General features: G+C 40.3%; 1 protein-coding gene across 5 annotated transcripts; it reads left to right on the top strand.

Annotated features, from left to right (window-relative positions):
• Window positions 1-6610: 6610 nt before the first annotated feature.
• creb1b (cAMP responsive element binding protein 1b) lies at window positions 6611-15870 on the top strand. Of its 5 annotated transcripts, none has more exons than XM_071480353.1 (8): window positions 6611-6933; window positions 8915-9027; window positions 9155-9328; window positions 9491-9591; window positions 10046-10200; window positions 11085-11270; window positions 11488-11641; window positions 11841-12241. In XM_071480353.1, the coding sequence occupies exons 2-8, from the start codon at window positions 8923-8925 to the stop codon at window positions 11983-11985; spliced, it is 1020 nt and encodes a 339-aa protein (XP_071336454.1). In that variant the 5' UTR covers window positions 6611-6933; window positions 8915-8922; the 3' UTR covers window positions 11986-12241. The 5 variants fall into 5 exon arrangements, with proteins under 5 accessions (XP_071336454.1, XP_071336446.1, XP_071336473.1 ...); XM_071480345.1 differs by having other exon boundaries at window positions 6618-6826; XM_071480372.1 differs by having other exon boundaries at window positions 6649-6826; window positions 9182-9328; window positions 11841-15870.
• The last annotated feature ends 1456 nt before the right edge of the window (window positions 15871-17326 follow it).

Here is a 17326-nt window from a genome sequence, read left to right as displayed (position 1 = left end):
TCTTTCTCAGTTTGTTTTGCTCTGTTTGGTTGCAGACAAAACACAATAAAAAATTGATCACAAAAAAAAACTGAAGACATGAGGCGACACAAAGCGTTTGATCAGTCAGCTTTCCTTCTTTGTTTTTTCATTCCTTGAGGTTGGTTTTTCAGGTCACTTAAATTACTAACTAACTGGGACCATCTGAATGGTTTCACTGTTGTTCTGAAAGAATGGGATGCTGTGATTTAAAGTGGTGGTTCCCATCGTATGTAAAAATATCACAGTTTTTGCATCCTAGTTTTCTCTGAACCATGTGATGCTTTGAGAGGATGAACGTGAAGAAGGAAAAGAAGGAAAGACAGATTCAAATTGAGGCAAGTTACCGTAAGTGAACTTCAACCGGAGACAAAACGTGAAGCAGCAAACGGACACGCTGTGAGGAATCAACATATATGGCATTATTTGAAAAGCCAGCAGAACAAAATCAAATCATGTGAGCGAAAACACAGTGTGTGACACACTGAAACATGCTGATACAAGTGTGGTGAGGGAATCAAAGCGCTGCTTTCGGACCCCTTGTGAATATGAAGCATATCACAGATAGACTGTCACACCTTCTCTTTGACCGTTTCCTGTGGTAGGTTTTTTAAATTACCCCCCGGACGTCCTGCCGTCTCCAAAGCTTTTCAAAGGGCTTTTAGTTTGGCATTTGATTCCCTGCTCTCCTTTTCTTTAGACATGTCTGTGCTTCTTCTCTTTTTTTTTTCTTTTCTTCTCTCTCATGCAGAGCACCTTGGCTGCTGAAAGGGAGTGTTGGAGGAGTCCACATTTATTCAATGTGAAGGGAGATGACACGCAGGGAGAGGAGAGGAGAGGAGAGGAGAGGAGAGGAGAGGGAACAAGGAAGACAGAGGAGGAGAAACAAAATAGAGGAGGACAGGGGACAAAGGAGACGGGAGGGAAGGAATAGAAAAGGAGTGGAAATAAATGGGGAAAGGAGAGGACAAGAAGAGAGGAGACAATGGGAAAGGAGAGAAGATAAGGGAGGAGAGGAAACAAGGAGAAAAGAGGCAAGAAGAGAAAAAGAGGGACAGAGAAGGGGGATTAAGGAGAGGAGACAATGAGACAGAGGAAAGGAAAGGATTTAAAGAGGGAGAGGAGATGTGAGGAAATGAAAGGAGTAAGAAGTGAAGATGCGTGGATGCAAGGAGGGGGAGAATGGAGGAGAGGAAACATGGAGAAAAAATGGGAAGAGAGGAAAAGGAGGGAAAATAGGGAACAGGCACATGAAATGATGAGAGAGCAGAGGAAAGCAGAGAAGAAGAGAGAAAAGAAAAGGATAAGGGAAGAAAGAAGAAGAAAAGAGAGGACAGACGGAGAACGGGAAGCCAGTCGTCCTTTACCCGGGGGGGAGGCACAGCGGGGGGTGAGGGGGGTGGACGGGGGAGGTAGGCTCTCATCCCTCTCTACTCCAACTGAGCCTCCTTTCTCAAGGTCAATCACATACACACACACATGTACACACACACACACACAGGCAGGCAGGTTGGCAGACATGGTACACACACACACGCGCACACACACACACACACACATATTTAGTCGAGCTCAAGTAGAAAAGACGCCTTCTGCCTGCTTTTCTCCCTGACTCTCTGTACCAACCAGCCAAGTCTCAGTCAACCATCTGGAGATAAAAACACCATTCTTCCCACACACACACACACACACACACACACACACACACACACATACACACACACACTGTGTGTTTATGATAATAGACCAAATGCCTCTATTGATTCTTTCTCTTTCTGTGTCTGTCTGTGTCTGTGTGTGCATGTGATATCAGTTTTATTTCTACATGGAGAACCTCTTTAAAATATTCCTCTGCACTCCTCTTTTAATCAGAAATGTACTAGGTCTCCATCCTAGTAAGTCATTTTGTTCTGTAGTATTGAGGCCTGGAAAATAATTTCCACTCTGTTTATTTTGAACACCTAAAATGACATGACCAAAAATAAAGTGCACATGGATTCTGAACCACACTGATTATACACACATACTAGATCTTGCCAGAGAGGTAACCTTTCACAGTTTCTTGTGCAAGTGTCAGAAACGCTCCAAGTGTTTGTGAAACTGAGCAGCAGGGGTTTGAATTCAGTAAAAATTGAAAAATGTGTTGTGAAATATTCAGTTGGCAGTGCAATGCTCACCTGTTTGCTCTTGTATCAGTTCTCTGCTTCTAAGCTTTCTCAAAGCAAGATCCAAATTATAGGCTATATATTTATAACTCAAAAACAACAGCCATGGGAACGCTGACTCCCAACTGTTACAGCAATAGTGGACACTTACTGCATCAACATATAATCTGTGAAAACGCGGCCTGTGAAAGGACAACTCCAGTGCTTCAGTACTGCACTTACGTAAAGCTGGGGGACTTGCCAGGGACACATTTGAAAACTGAAGTTTGACTTTTAGTCTAGATCAAGCTCTTAGTATGGATCAAGCTCCAGAAACATTAGATCCCATAATGCAACTGGATACCTTTCATTAGACCCTGATCTTGTTTTTCAATCTTTCCAAAGCTCCCCTTAGAGCCGCAGAAGGCATTATTCAAATGTTTCCACAGGCTTGATAGTAGTACTCCTTGTGACAAGTAAATTGAACTCCATGTGAGAAATCTGTGTGTGTGCCTTTAATGCAGAATGCACTGCTTCTAGAAGTGATTGCTCCACAGCGTGCATTGATATCTCTATTTTTTCTATAATCTTGTTTCATCCTTTTATTACTTTTCTGGCCCTGATAAATCTTCTGGTCCAACTTTTGGTCTGTAGTCACTGACACTAGCTCCCTCTGACTCGCCCTAAATACTCATGAGAGCCTGCATGTCTTCATTTGTCAAGTTTTTTTTCGATTTTGTTTTTTTTTTTATTGATGTATTGATTATCCAGGCTGCTATGAAATGGAGAATATTGTCGTTTTGTTGTTTTGGCTGTCCTTGTTGTGATGTGATGAGTCATCTGCTTGGCCAAATACAATTGAAAGCACTGCCAGCAATCCCAGAAAATACCTGGAACTGGATTAGGTATCACCTTCTAAGCAGTGCCCAAATTAGTTCCAGGAACTCTTCCAGAGAACAGTGGCAAACCTGAGCAAGTAGTAAGTGTTGGTTCACCCAGAACAGCTTCAGTGCCCCTTACAGAAGCTCTAAGTGTCTGAACTTTACTGGAGGGATGAAAACCTTCCAAAAGATATTTCCTCGTTTAGTGTTGTTTAACATGTTGCTCCAATGTTCAACTGACCACATTGAACTTTGTGGACGGGAGCATATACACTCATTGTATTTGTCCTCTCATTCACTCAGTCATTTGTTTCCTGTCTTTATATTCCATCAGTTAATGTTATTTCAAATACATATAATTCAAATTACAAATGCCACTTAAGCAATACAATTTATTTTTCCATATAACTGTGTGAATGTTGATTAATGACCCTCCTGTGAAATATTCCTCGTCTCCTCTTTGGGTCAAAACTCTCAACCACCCCCCCCCCCCCCCCCCCAAAACCCCTCCACCCTCCTCCCCTTTTTTTTTTTTTTTTTTTTTTTTTTTATAACTGCCTGCAAAATCACTGCTGTTCATTACCCAGGCAGGGTCAATTCCCCAAACAATGTGTTGGTGTCACAATAAAAAGGGTGTTTTTTATGGCGTGTAGCAGTAAAATGCTATTAAACAGATAAAACACCGGCAACGAGCATCAGGAGGATTATAAAAGGAATTGCCTTGATAAACTCCACATATCTGCGCGGTGACACACCAGCAGCGGCTGTCGCTGGGGAGGAGGACGGGAGGCAGACACTGAGGAGCACATGGTCGGAGAGTTTACACAGCTCCACAGTGCCACCATCTGCAGAGAGAGCTCTGCTTCCATGAGGGAGGAAGAGGAAAATCCTGTCAGATTATGTGATATTTTCCATTATGAGGCTTTAAAAGAAGGAGACGACAGACATGAAAAACAAATTTGAATTCAAATGGAAACCACCTGCATCTTATCTGTATTTTCAGGGCTTACTGAATTGATTGATTTCTCAGTATCAATGCAAACCCATTCTTTTCATATTTAGTCATTTGCTGTTTTATTTTGTGAACTATAGACTATTGGACAATATTTCTGCATGTATCTTTTTTAATGAGGTGTAAAATATGTGTATTTTTATTATTCTCAGTTTTGTGATGAAGAATACTGAAGCAGCGTTTAATCGTAGTATCCCAGCTGGAGACACACTGGTGCTCAAAATCCCAACCAAAGATTAGCTGGCAGAAAAAACTGACTGCAGTCCCAGGTTAGAGGAGCAACGTGGTTTCCTCATTATCACAATGCTGCACGATAGAAAACCTGCAAGTCCTTGCCATTGAGTTTTTGAAGTCCTTATGTATGTGTGCCTAACATTTGGTTTATCTCTTCAAAACTTTGATGAGTATTTTCATGTTTCATATTCACACTGTGTACACAGCATGTCTGCAGAGCCCACTACTGTGTGCATTACATTGGTCTCATGCTTCCCTCTGGTGGTCACAGTGAGAGCAGCTCCACCAAAGTAAGGCTTTTTCACACGCAGCAGACATTTTGGTTTGTCATACTATCAGAAGCTCTGGTGTTAATAATAACATCAACAATGGCTCTGTGTCACAGTGAGCTGCGGCAGCGTCAGAATGAGCCATTGATGCAGCTCAGCCATTATTTGATTTATTATTTACAACTGTGCTTTTCCAACTGTGACATGTCACAGTGTCCTGTGTGAAAAAACAACTACAAGTATGAATATGGAAGGATGTGAACGGATAGTGATAAGTAGCAGAAGTGTCTGTGTTTACTTAAGTCAGGTTCATGTCACAGTCATACGGTGGTGCAGGGGTTCGGCTCCTGCCTTCCTAAACCAGTGGTGGAGAGTAACAAAGTACATTTACTCAAATACTTTACTTAAATATAATTTTGTGGTACTTGAACTTTACTTGAATATGTCTGGCTTAATACCGCTACTCTAAAACAATTCAGTGGGAAATATTGTACTTTTTACAGTTATGGTTACTAGTTACTTTTCAGATTCATATTTTACATTAAAAATGTTCGCCTCGTAAAAACAGATAATTGTTTAAGATTAAACCAGTGGTTTCCCACTTTGTTGGCCTGTGACCCCTTATAAAAAAACTGTGTCTTGTTTGGGATGTTTCAGATGTCTGAGTACTCCCACCACTACGCGTGCAGGCAGTTATACAGCATTGCAATAAGAGCACCATACATCAAGACATGTCCCTGTGAGGCCTCTCTGAAGATGTCTAGAGGAAACACCTGAGAGACGAAGGGTTATGAGTGAGATCTTCAAGACTGTAAGCCATTAATATACTAAGATTATCTGCGACTCAGGTGAATGATTTGTTTTGAAAAACTAGAAATCAAGAGAAGATTTTTCACTGAACTCTCAAAGAGTAAAAACTCTCCTCCTGTGAGGATGAGCCAAAGAAGCTGTATCATTCTACTTTAGTCCAGATGTGTTATTGTTATAGGCCTAGAAGTAATATTTTCAATACACCAGATATTGTATAAGTAGTGTGATGTTATGATTAACTTATGATTAATATCTTAAATGGTCAGAATTAAATTATTATTATTTTTCATGTTGAAAAAAAAATGCAACAACTAGTCTTATCAAGGACACTTATGGTTACTTGTGATAATTTCGCCTCTGTGAAAAGTTAAGAGACTACACTCTCTGAGCACTTTAAAAGAGCTTTTACTTAGAATGGTGCCAAAAACAAAAAATGCCCATTTCAGACTTAAGGCCTTGTTGATGAGAGAGGTCAGAGTAAACTGACGACAAGGCTATGGTAACTCAGATAACTACTCTTTCCAACTGTGACAGAAGACCATGTCACGTTTGACTCCTGTCAGCCAAGAAAAGAAATCTGACCTGCAGCGGGCACAAGTTCACCAAAACTGGACAGTTGAAGACTGGGAAAACGTTGCCGAGTCTGATAAATCTGGATTTTACTGAGGCACAAGATTTGGCATCAACGGCCAAATTCTCAGTCTTAGACCCAGCCTAGTTTGTGTCAGTCGCCCAGGCTGGTGCTGGTGGTGTCATGGTGTGGGGAATGTTTTCTTGGCACACCTTAATACCAATCAATCACTGTTTGAATGCCACAGCCTGACTGAAAATTGTTGCTGACCATGTGTATCCCTTTACGGCCACATCGTCTAAAGACTACTTCCAGGCATTTCCAACATATTGTGTAATCCATGCCATGAAGAACTGAGACTGTTTGAGAGCAAAGTGGTGCCCTACTCAGTATTAGTATGGTGTTCCTAATAAAGTGCGGTGCATCTCTGTGGGTGTATTTCTTGAGTAGAGAATGGTTCTAATGAAAACCAAACATCCTAATTCAGCTCGAAATAACATAAATAAATATGCGATTTCGTTGAACCTTTTAACTTATAGCTCATTATAGGACAGCTTTATATGACCACCGATTATTGTTGTTCCTGTTTCATAATTATTAAACTGCTTGTAAACTGATTATTGTAAAATCTTGTCCCTCCGCCAAATGCTCCACGAGGCAGGGGGTGTCGTTACGATCCGCTTCTTCTCGGTATTTTTCGTACGTCTCCGTTCGCACTTCGTTCATTTCCGGTCAGCGTCGCCATCTGCTTTCTCGTCCTTCTCCAATCTCCGTGTTGTTGTTCCCGGTGACGCGGCGGAGGTGTAGCCTGACGCGGGCTCTTACGTGTCGGCCAGAATAAAAGTGGAGCTCCGGAGGCCCGGGAGCGACGAAGAGAGTCTGTATCGGTAAGGACGGAGCAGTGTCCGGGGCTCAGAGAGGCAGGACGCGGCCGGAGAAAGTGTCGGTCTGGTCGGGTTCGGCCCGAAGGAAACAAAGAGATCATGGCGCCGCGGTGCGTTTGTAGCAGGATGGAGGGAGGGGAGGCTGCGGCTGTTTCGGAGAAACGGAGCCAATGTGTGGCTTTGATAGTGAACCAGGAGGGACAGTGTGTGTGTTACCACATCAGAAACCGTGATAGGACCTCAGCGGTGTTAATACGCTCAGCTGTCAAATGATGCTGTCAAGGAAGGAGCTGTCTGCGCACAGATTTGCGCTGTTTTCCTATTACCGGCGCATTGAAAACACTGGCCACGACATTTTCATTCATTTCTGTAACTTGCGCGACCAAACTTTATATTTTCGATATCATGGACACTATTTTATTAATCTGTAGCTGCTCGTGTCGCCACTGCCCCGTCGAAAAAGATGTTGCTACTATTTTCCATTCATTCGGTCTTGATGGAAATCGGCCATTGCAGGCCGTCGGTGTGGCCGCTCGTGGAAAACATGAACTCAGGCCTGGAGGTTTAACCAGCACGCTTCTTGTATTTGCGGTCAGATCAGGCTTTCATTGTTCACTTATCTCCTGGGATGTGACCGGTGCGCGTTGAGGGGGCGTTGCCCGGCCATGTGTCTCCGCTGTCACACACACAGCATCCAAGTGATTTTTGAAAAGCAGAGGGAGAAATGTGTGAAGCCAATCATGCAGCGCAGAGAAGCTACGCACAGTGTGAGATCACGGGGCTTAGTGAACACGTCCGGCATCGGCACTCGCTGTACGGCCTGAGATCAGTCGGGGATCAGGGCACGGATCCAGCAGGAAAGTGCAGTAAACAGTAAAAAAAAAAAGTGAATCTAAGTTTAAAAAAAAAAAATCCATCACTTTTATTCGCACTCACAAACTATAAAATAAAGCAATTTATCAGACTTAATTTGACTTAAAAATGCCCTTAAATCTGAGCGAGCCCCAGAAGTTAAAGTAATAATAATAATGATGATGCATTAGCTGAAGCTGTATAATATTTGTATTTTTCCTTGGCTTTTAACTGCAAATGACAAGAACAGATTTGGCATAGGTTTGATTTTCTTTCACATTGTCCGCACTTGTCATCTACCAACAGCAGAATTTCTTGTGGCACAGTTTTCTTTCCACTTTAGCCGATTTCCTCCAATTATTCCTATTTATGTATTTATGCATTATAAATATATTAGATGGTTTTCATGTGTTCATTACTCACAGAGATTTAAAGAGTTCACACAAGTTAACTTTGAAAAATATGTGATTGTACATGTTCCTGCAGAATAACATACCACTGTATAAATTATAACTTACATTATAGAAGATGTGGACTCAATCTGTATCTCTGATTTTCTGTTGTGTCCCTGAACAGACACCAGATCAGTGTTAAGAATAGTAAAAACAAATTGAGTCCACCAGCAGTTCAGCGTCAACAGGCCTGACGGACACGGATGAATTGTATAGTTTGATAGAAAAGTCTATTTATTTCACATCCTACTATTTGTTCTTTCTTTTTAATAACTTACGCAGCACAGTCTGTCACACTATGAATGTTTTAAAAACCATAACAGCTTTAAAGCTCATTTGCTAACAGTGGAAAACACAGGATTGTAATCTTAGTTATAATGAATGAATTAGCCAATAGGGTGTCACCACAACTTTTCATTTTTGAAATGTTTTTATTAAAGTAACCCTTTCAAATTGTGAGAATTACACTTAAGGAACAGGCTCACAATTTCTCAAGTCTGTCTTAAAGCTCATTTCTTCAAACAGTGTTTCCTTCTTTTGCTGCAGTGGAAGGAGGATTGTAATAAAGGAGTGAACTTTGTACTAAAGAGGCTGTAACGCTGTTTCACAAACAAAAACATCTCAGTGTTTTTATGGGCGCCTGGGTATTGTTTGACAGACTTGAGAAAATGTGGTTTCCTGAAGTTGTGGCACCTAAACAGTTGGTGATCCTGGTGCTACAGATGCTGTGGCTGCAGCTCCACAAAAGTACAGTTTTAACAGCTTCTCCTCAAATCTCCATCCACAGCTCAGCCAATGAAGATGGAGTCAGCAGCGGAGGCTCAGCAGGGGGCGGAGACTGCTGTGACTGAGACAGAGAACCAGCAGATCACCTCGGCACAGATCGCCACTTTGGCACAGGTAATTCCACCAAAATAATGTTATATGCTGTTGAGGTTCAGTAAGTACAGCTGGTCTCCAAAAATACCTGTTTTGGATGTTGCAAATGTTCAGAATTACCTCATCTTACACTGCACATGACCGGCAGCATGGTCACATCCTTTCTGAATTTCAGGTATCCATGACAACAGGCCACGCCTCAGCAACAGGTCCCACAGTAACGCTGGTCCAGCTTCCCAACGGACAGACAGTTCAGGTCCATGGTGTTATCCAGGCTGCACAACCCTCTGTTATTCAGTCCCCACAGGTTCAGGCTGTACAGGTAACACACACACACACACTCACACACACACACACACGCACACACACACACACACACGGACAGTCCTAGTTTTAGATGATTCATGTTCAGCCACAACATAGAGAACCTGAAGTTAGAGGGTTTGTTTGATGTATTTCTGTCTGGTTGCTTTGTTTGTTCCAGATCTCCACCATAGCAGAAAGTGAGGACTCACAGGAGTCAGTCGACAGTGTCACTGACTCTCAGAAACGCAGAGAGATTCTGTCGCGACGCCCCTCATATAGGTAACCTGCCTGTATGTGTTTGTGTGAGAGAGAATGAATTGAATGATGGGTAGGGCTCATTATTTCAATCAATATATATATCTATCAATATTTTAATATATAATTGATGATACAAAATATAATAAAAAAACTCTGGGTAAAATTTGTATTTTGTTGCAAACATTAATTGTTTTGTTTTTTTTATCTGCTTATAGGTTAAATAATCAGCTCTGCTGTATTTTCACCTTATTCTGCTTTTTATTTTATGTAACTAGAAGATTTTTCAAGATGTGCTCACTGCACTTATTAGAGAGTATATGTGTGGAGCATGGACATGATCATCGAACAGTGAAGGTGATGCTAAAGCTGATGTAGTATTTCACATGAATAAGTGTGAAATTTCTCTGTCATTACATCCCACTCACCCTGCCCACTGCATTTTGTGACTAATTCCCACAGTTGTTTGTCCCACCAGGAAAATTCTGAATGACCTTTCGTCCGACGCACCAGCTGTCCCTCGTATCGAGGAGGAAAAGGCTGAGGAGGATTCATCTGCTGCGGCTGCCACGCCTTCAATTACCACTGTTACTGTCCCCACACCCATCTACCAGACCAGCAGCGGACAATACAGTAGGTGAAACTTGTCTAAATGGAGGTGGATCTCAGGTTACAGGTTCATGTAATACAGACACTATTGTTGAGGAGGTGAACTCCACCTGTCACACCCTGTTCAAACATTACAGGTTGTGTCACAGTGTGAAACAGTAAAGCATATTTTTCCACTGAAATGATCACATGTCCGATTCCGAACAAGATGTGCTTGTTCTGTTGTTTTCATGCAAACACCTGGAAAAGTCACTTGGAGAAGCCATTCAAGCCATTTTGAGCAACTAGTTGGTGAAGAAAGTGGAACAGTTAACATCCAGAAAACTAAATATTTTTTCTGTTGCTGAAGTGAGTGAGTGAAAATAGGATATTCATGTTCATCAAGTGGACAGAAAAATAAAAAATGACTCCAGTGGAATGATAATGATAATGTCGCTCTGTGTTTGTGTAAATAGCCAGCTGTTTGCTAAATTGTCTGTCGCATCTTTACAATGATGATATGTGAAGGCCGTGAAAGCTTGTTTTGCGGTGTTGCTTGTTCCTAGTAGACAGGATGAGGTAAATATATCTCGATGTGTTTATGAATCTGGGCAATGTTGCACCTGTTTTTTCTGGGGTTATGATGCTTTCTCGTTGCGCTCCAAGGTTTTAGTTTCTTCATATACTGTAAGTAGCTATTTGTTGACTTACAGGTTTGTCTGAGGGAGTATTTCTGTTGACAGTAAATCCCACGAACATGAACCTTTTGAGCAGGTTCATCATCAGAATGCGACATAATGCATCACTGAACAAGATGTAAGGTCGACCAACATGTCCTGACAAAAGTTTCATCAAAATGTTTCTTCGTGAATGACTGACAATGAAAACATTTCTAATTTCTCCCTGTCATCTGTCCCTCTCTCACACAGTTGCAATCACACAGGGCGGGGCCATTCAACTGGCCAATAACGGTACAGATGGAGTCCAGGGCCTTCAAACTCTGACCATGACCAACGCAGCAGCAGCCGCCCAGCCTGGAGCCACCATCCTCCAGTATGCACAGACCAGCGACGGCCAGCAGATACTGGTTCCCAGTAACCAGGTGGTGGTCCAAGGTGAGAGTGGGGATCCATTAGCTATGAATATACTCATTTTCTTTTATTATCCATCCTCCAGAACATATTTCTTTCTAATCAGGGTAATTCTCTGTTGTTGAAAACAAAGACAAAAACACTTTTCTACAGTCAGTCAGTAACTAAGTTAATGAAACACCAGCTGCTTTTATCAAGAGGTGAAATTTAACATCCACTTCCTGCTGTCTGCACGTTTCAGCTGCCTCCGGTGACGTCCAGGCCTATCAGATCCGAGCAGCCCCTGCAAGCACCATCGCCCCCGGGGTGGTCATGGCCTCTTCCCCTGCCCTCCCCACCCAGGGTGCCACGGAGGAGGTCACCCGCAAACGTGAGGTCCGCCTCATGAAGAACAGGTATGAACAGAGGGGGAATCTGTGTCTTTGTGTGTTCATGTATAATTTCTCAGCATCCACAGCTGCTGTCGTCTGGAGCAGTGACCAAAACTATGACATTAAACCAAAAGTAAAATGAACACACACTCCAAAATCCTCCCAAAACCATAAAAAAAATAAAATAAACATAAACCCAAACTGTGTCTTATCCTTCCAACAGAGAGGCAGCCCGTGAATGTCGCAGGAAGAAGAAGGAGTATGTTAAGTGTCTGGAAAACCGAGTGGCCGTCCTGGAGAACCAAAACAAGACACTAATTGAAGAACTTAAAGCCCTTAAAGACCTTTACTGCCATAAGTCTGAGTAGTGCATGTCCTGAACACCGAGTTGGGCCAAGTAGCATTTCAGTTCCTTTCAAATACTTTGACTGTTTGATTCTGCCTGTCTGGCCTTCCAGTTTTCACACGGCTGACTGTTTTTAATGAATTCAGTTCTGCTCATACTACCTTTTCTGCAGCAGGCTGTCAGTGTAATACATTTAAAATACACAATATCTTTGCAGTAAAAATACACTGAGAACACCTGTGCATACTTCCATCCAGGTTTGATGACAGAAGTCTGCTGACAACAGTTAACATGCTGCTTCACACAGTGGTGTCAGTGAGGCTGCTGATTCAAATGGTTCATTATGGTCTATTTGGTTACCGAGTCACCTCTGGTCACCTCACCAAACCTTTTAAAAAGCTGTTTAGGACTCATACTTCTCAGTGCTCAATAAGTTGTCATCACTGCTGTGGTCGCTGCAGTTTAATTGACCTTGTAGTTGAAGAGTGGGCCAGTACTGTGTTTAAAGTGTCCTGATTTCTGATTTTACACACAGATATTCATACAGGAGTATTTTCTGTTGTCACTGTGTAACGTTACACTCACACTGGTGAGCTCAGTTTTGGCCACAGCTACGTCAAGAAGACCCAGCTCGCAAACACTGTTATAAAAATGATTTGCCTTTGATATGATCACAGTTTAATACAGAACTTGTGACATTAGGTGATATCTCTGCCTGCTGTGTGTTCAGAACATACATCCAGGACCGGACCTTTTCAGGCACGCTCAGTCAGTTACAGTTAAAGGCTTTGAATGAATTGTGAATCTCTACTTGATCCACATCCTGATGTGAAACAACTTTTCAACAAAGTGGCCACTCGTGTCGGGGACTCCACAACTAATTGGGCACAAACGACTATTGTTTTTCCTAATTGCTTTTTAAAGATGCTACCAACTGCCGATCATGAAGGAAGTGGAACTGCGTGTGTCGGAGCGTGGACTGCCACAGTCGTGTCTGTTGTAATGTGATGTCACATTTTTCATTTCACTCGTTCTGCTTCCCCACAACAGATGGTTTACAGAGCTGCTATTAACATAGGATTATTAGCCTACTAGTTATGGTAGTTATGGTATGGTTTAATCGTACTACCTTAAATCCAGTGGAACAGCAACACAATGGGCCATTATATCTGATCAAAATTATTTAGAAGTGAAAACAAATCTGAATGTTACTTATTCCAAACCTGAAAAAAAGACAAAGAAAACTTTGCAGAGGTACGTCTTGATTTACTGTTTTTCGGTGCAGAAGTGGTTTTTCAAGGCAAAGCTTTAGTTTTAATGTTATAAACATTCACGTGTGTTTGTGATTTAGATCACAAGGGATTTGTTTATAAGTCAAAACTCATGTCAACTCACTGCATCCCTTCATAGCAGCAGTTAACTGGTGAGCAAATGTTGTTTTTAACAGACGAGACTGATGTCTAAAAGAATTTCAAAAAAAGGTCCATGTTTTGCAAAATTGCACATTTATGGAGTAACTCTAAAACCAGAGATGGAGATATTTTCCTCACCCTAACATTAAATTAGAGGTCAAGCAGCATCGCTGTGCCACAGTAAACTGTCAGGTTGTCATTCGAAATGACCGCCATGATCAAAGTGATCAGTTTTACATGATACTTTGTTCTTTCTGCGTTTTACAGTATTGTGTCTGTTTTGCAGTGTCTGTTAAATGGTGGTGAAATATGGATTGCAACAACATGTGAGATTACAGAGCCATTTTTGTGAATATGTAGCAGACTGGATTCTTAATGAAATCTACAGACGATATAGGCTACAGTTACATGAGTTTAATAATGTGCACTCTGTTGATAAAAGATCACTTTTGTGGGACTGTTTTTGAGAAGATACATGTACGTATGTCTGTTTATTTTTTTATATTACTGTACATAGACTCTACAGCATGTGTAGACCTCGTGTATTTCTGTTTATTTGATATGACAAATGTTCTTATAGCTTGTATGAAACAACTTTGCATATTTGTAACATACATCAATGTATAATAGAAGACAATGTATGTGTGTATTAATGTAATCCACCAGGCCTATCACCATCATGGCAGCTAAGTGTATGAAAAAAGGCCTTTGTTGGAGATGTTATATTTTGGAGTGCTGTACTGTTTAGGATCGATTGTTTGTAGAGAAGAGCAAGTCTGTCGAGAGCAGTTGGGGTCAACAACTTGTATCAGTTTCAAAATTAACAGGAAAACTGCACAGCTGTAAATATGTTTTTATCTCAAAGCAGAAATGGTTCCATCAGTAACCTGTTTTTATATCTTCCAATTCATCATATGAAAGCACAAATATTCTTTCCTCCAGAGCCCTTTTTTATGTTTATTTTATTGCACTTTGACTGCATTTATTTTACTACAAAGCGACGTGAGATTTTTTTTTATTTTGTGTTGACATATCAGTTAATCAATCCTCAGCTCAGATATTAGCTCATTTCACCTGGAAACGAACCTGAATCCTCTCTAAACAAGAATATCTGTTATTTCGGGGTGAAAGATCCCCTCCAGCTCACTGTTGATGTTTAAAACTTAACATACTCATAAACTTGCAGTTTATACTGGTGACTATTTCTGCTCAGCATCAAAGCTCATTCTTGGCTTTGGTTGTTTGACAATATCATCTTAACTCAAGGTTCACTTAACAGCTTTTTGCAGAGCTTTCAGATGCATCTCACAGTCTTCATCAGTGGACAGGGTTCACTCAGTCGTCATAACGGGAGTGACAAAGTATGCGACATTGGTCACATGATAACAGGTGATGGGTCTTTTCAAAGATCACCTTTGGTTTATGTGGTTGAAAGCTCCAGAAGATAGTAAGTGGACCTTGAGATGACATTATTTTGACTACAAATTTATTTCTGTCTTTCACAAATAATTTTAAAAACCTCAGTCATGAGCTGAGAGGATTTTTTTTTTGTTTTATGTTTTGTTTTATGTTTTGTTTTTTGTTTGTTTAACAGTTCATGGTAGCTCTGCCTGTTTTGTTTTTGATTTAGTACAGTATACAGTAGGTACTTTTATGTATAGAGGATTAAAAGGGTTAAATTGGCTAAAGAAATCAGACAGCACATCATATTTGGAGTAATTCAGAAGGCTTTGAATGGATCATCCCCTAATGACCCACAGCACATTAGCATGTACTGTAGCTGTACATGTCTCCCCTGTTTCACCCTCCTCCTGTCTGTCGCACTGTGGTTTAGACAAATCTATGTAGTGTAAAATGCACAAGTAATTCTCGGGATGAAACGAAGTCTGACAAACCACAGAGAGCTTACTTTGGAGGAGGCAGCAAATTTGATACCTGTGCCATTACAATACCTGAGTTACTGATATGAAACTTTTTAACTGTATTCGGAGAAATACACAAAAACCCAATTCACACATCCAGTGACGGTGCTGAAAAAAATCTAGTAATAATCTTTTTTTTCTGTTGATTTGATATAGTGAGCTCAACTTTGTGATGTGATTACACAATATCTTTCCTACAATACCAACAGTGTTTTCATTTCTGTGCCAGGATAGTTTATACTCACAGGCCTCATTTGTGCATGAAACAGATTGATATCCGTGTGTGTAAAAGTATATATAGAGAGAATTTCTAGAACAGTAATAATAACATTTTTCTAACTTTTAATGTGATCAGTTTATATATTACCACTTTTACAAGTAATCAATTTAAAATGCTATGTATTGTACAGTATCTTGTAGAGACAAGATCACCCAATGATGCATTACATACTGTTTGTTTCAGTAATTGTCACATTATAAAACTATACCAGCCCATTAATTGAAAGTGCTGTTAACTGGCATCACTCTTTTGTAAACACTTGCTATGTCGCAATAAACTGCTCTTGAAGATTATGTATTTTATTGTTAATGAATTAATATATTTGAACATTAGATGTTGGACATTGATAAACAAAGAGGGATTTGTTTTCAAATTCAAAGAGTCACAAAATGCTCTGTTTTATTATTAATGACTGCATGGTGTTAACTATACTACTTGCATGTGAAAGTTTAGCTTCCCATCATTTTAACAAACGAACATCATTATTTTGCTAGCGTTCATCAACTACTGCTCCCATGAGGTCTTTATTGTGCTTCTAAGTTTCATGTTGTGGTTGATGACAGGGAGGGGATGGCTCCATCAATGAACTCTTGTTGTGCTTTTAAGGATACTGTAAAGAGGTCAGTGATGTGAAGAGGAGAAAGTACTTCTAATGTCTTTTAGTTTAAGTACAGGCGCAAAGTACATTTACTTAAATACAAGCCCAGCATTTAATTTTTAAGAACTCTTCATTAAGAACTATTTTGAAGAGGCAGGTTACCATTTGTTCACATTAATAAACAGACATTGAATAAAATACAAATGGCTACATTAAACAACACTCTAAAAATATTCCATTACAAGTGCAAGTTCTGCATTCAAAATCTTAAGTAAAAGTATAAACGTGTTACCAGTAAAATACACTTAAAGTATCCAAAGTAAGATATTAATTATGCAAAATGTCTCCTTTGAATTGAAAAATTCTAATGCATTAATGCTCAAGAAGCACTTTAATGAAGCAGTGAGTCATGGTAGAGCTATTTACATTCTGTTGGAGTGATTAAATCCATAACAATACATTATATTTTATAAGATGATCATGTCTTTTGTATGTAAAATATGTGTATATGTAATGTTGTATTAGACTGGCTTTGTTTTAGCAAGGTGTACCTAATAGTGTATACCGGCCGGATACAGATAAATATATTCTAGTAAAAAGTTAAATATTACTCCCTTTAAAGTAGCAGCAAAATCTCAAAAACCCAAGTAAGGTACACACACCTCAAAACTGTGAAGTTGAGTGGTACACCACTGCTCAATACAGTTTAGAAAAAGTGACATTTACCCAACATGCCATAACAACTACCCCAGGTTGAACTTTAAATTGCAAAAACATTATTTTTCTCCTTGTCTTTGAAAGACAGAAAGTATTAGGATGTTGAAAATATTTGCAACTAATGCATAAATGTTATCAAGCCTATTTTTGAAATATTTAATAAGCAAGGAGATGTTAAGAAAACATGAGGTTACAGTCATTGACTTTATCATCCCTTGTTTACCCCTTTCGCATGAATGAGGAGGGATGCACTGATTGGCAGGTAGGTGGTGCAATAGAGAACCGGCTTCAGTTTCACTGTCAAAAAAGGGTGTGGATCGGTGACGATACAAAAATAGCAGCGGTGTAAATACATTTCATCGGTTTAAATCTTATCTAACGGACAGCTCCTTAAACCAATGAGCGGCTTTGAAAGATCCCCGTTTGGATTTTTA

This window comes from Trachinotus anak, unplaced genomic scaffold (assembly GCF_046630095.1).
Source record: "Trachinotus anak isolate AG129_WGS33_773 ecotype Australia unplaced genomic scaffold, CSIRO_AGI_Tana_v1 ptg000001l, whole genome shotgun sequence".
NCBI lineage: Eukaryota > Metazoa > Chordata > Actinopteri > Carangiformes > Carangidae > Trachinotus > Trachinotus anak.
Note: the sequence above shows the minus strand (reverse complement) of the source record. Positions and strands in the feature narration are given on the sequence as shown.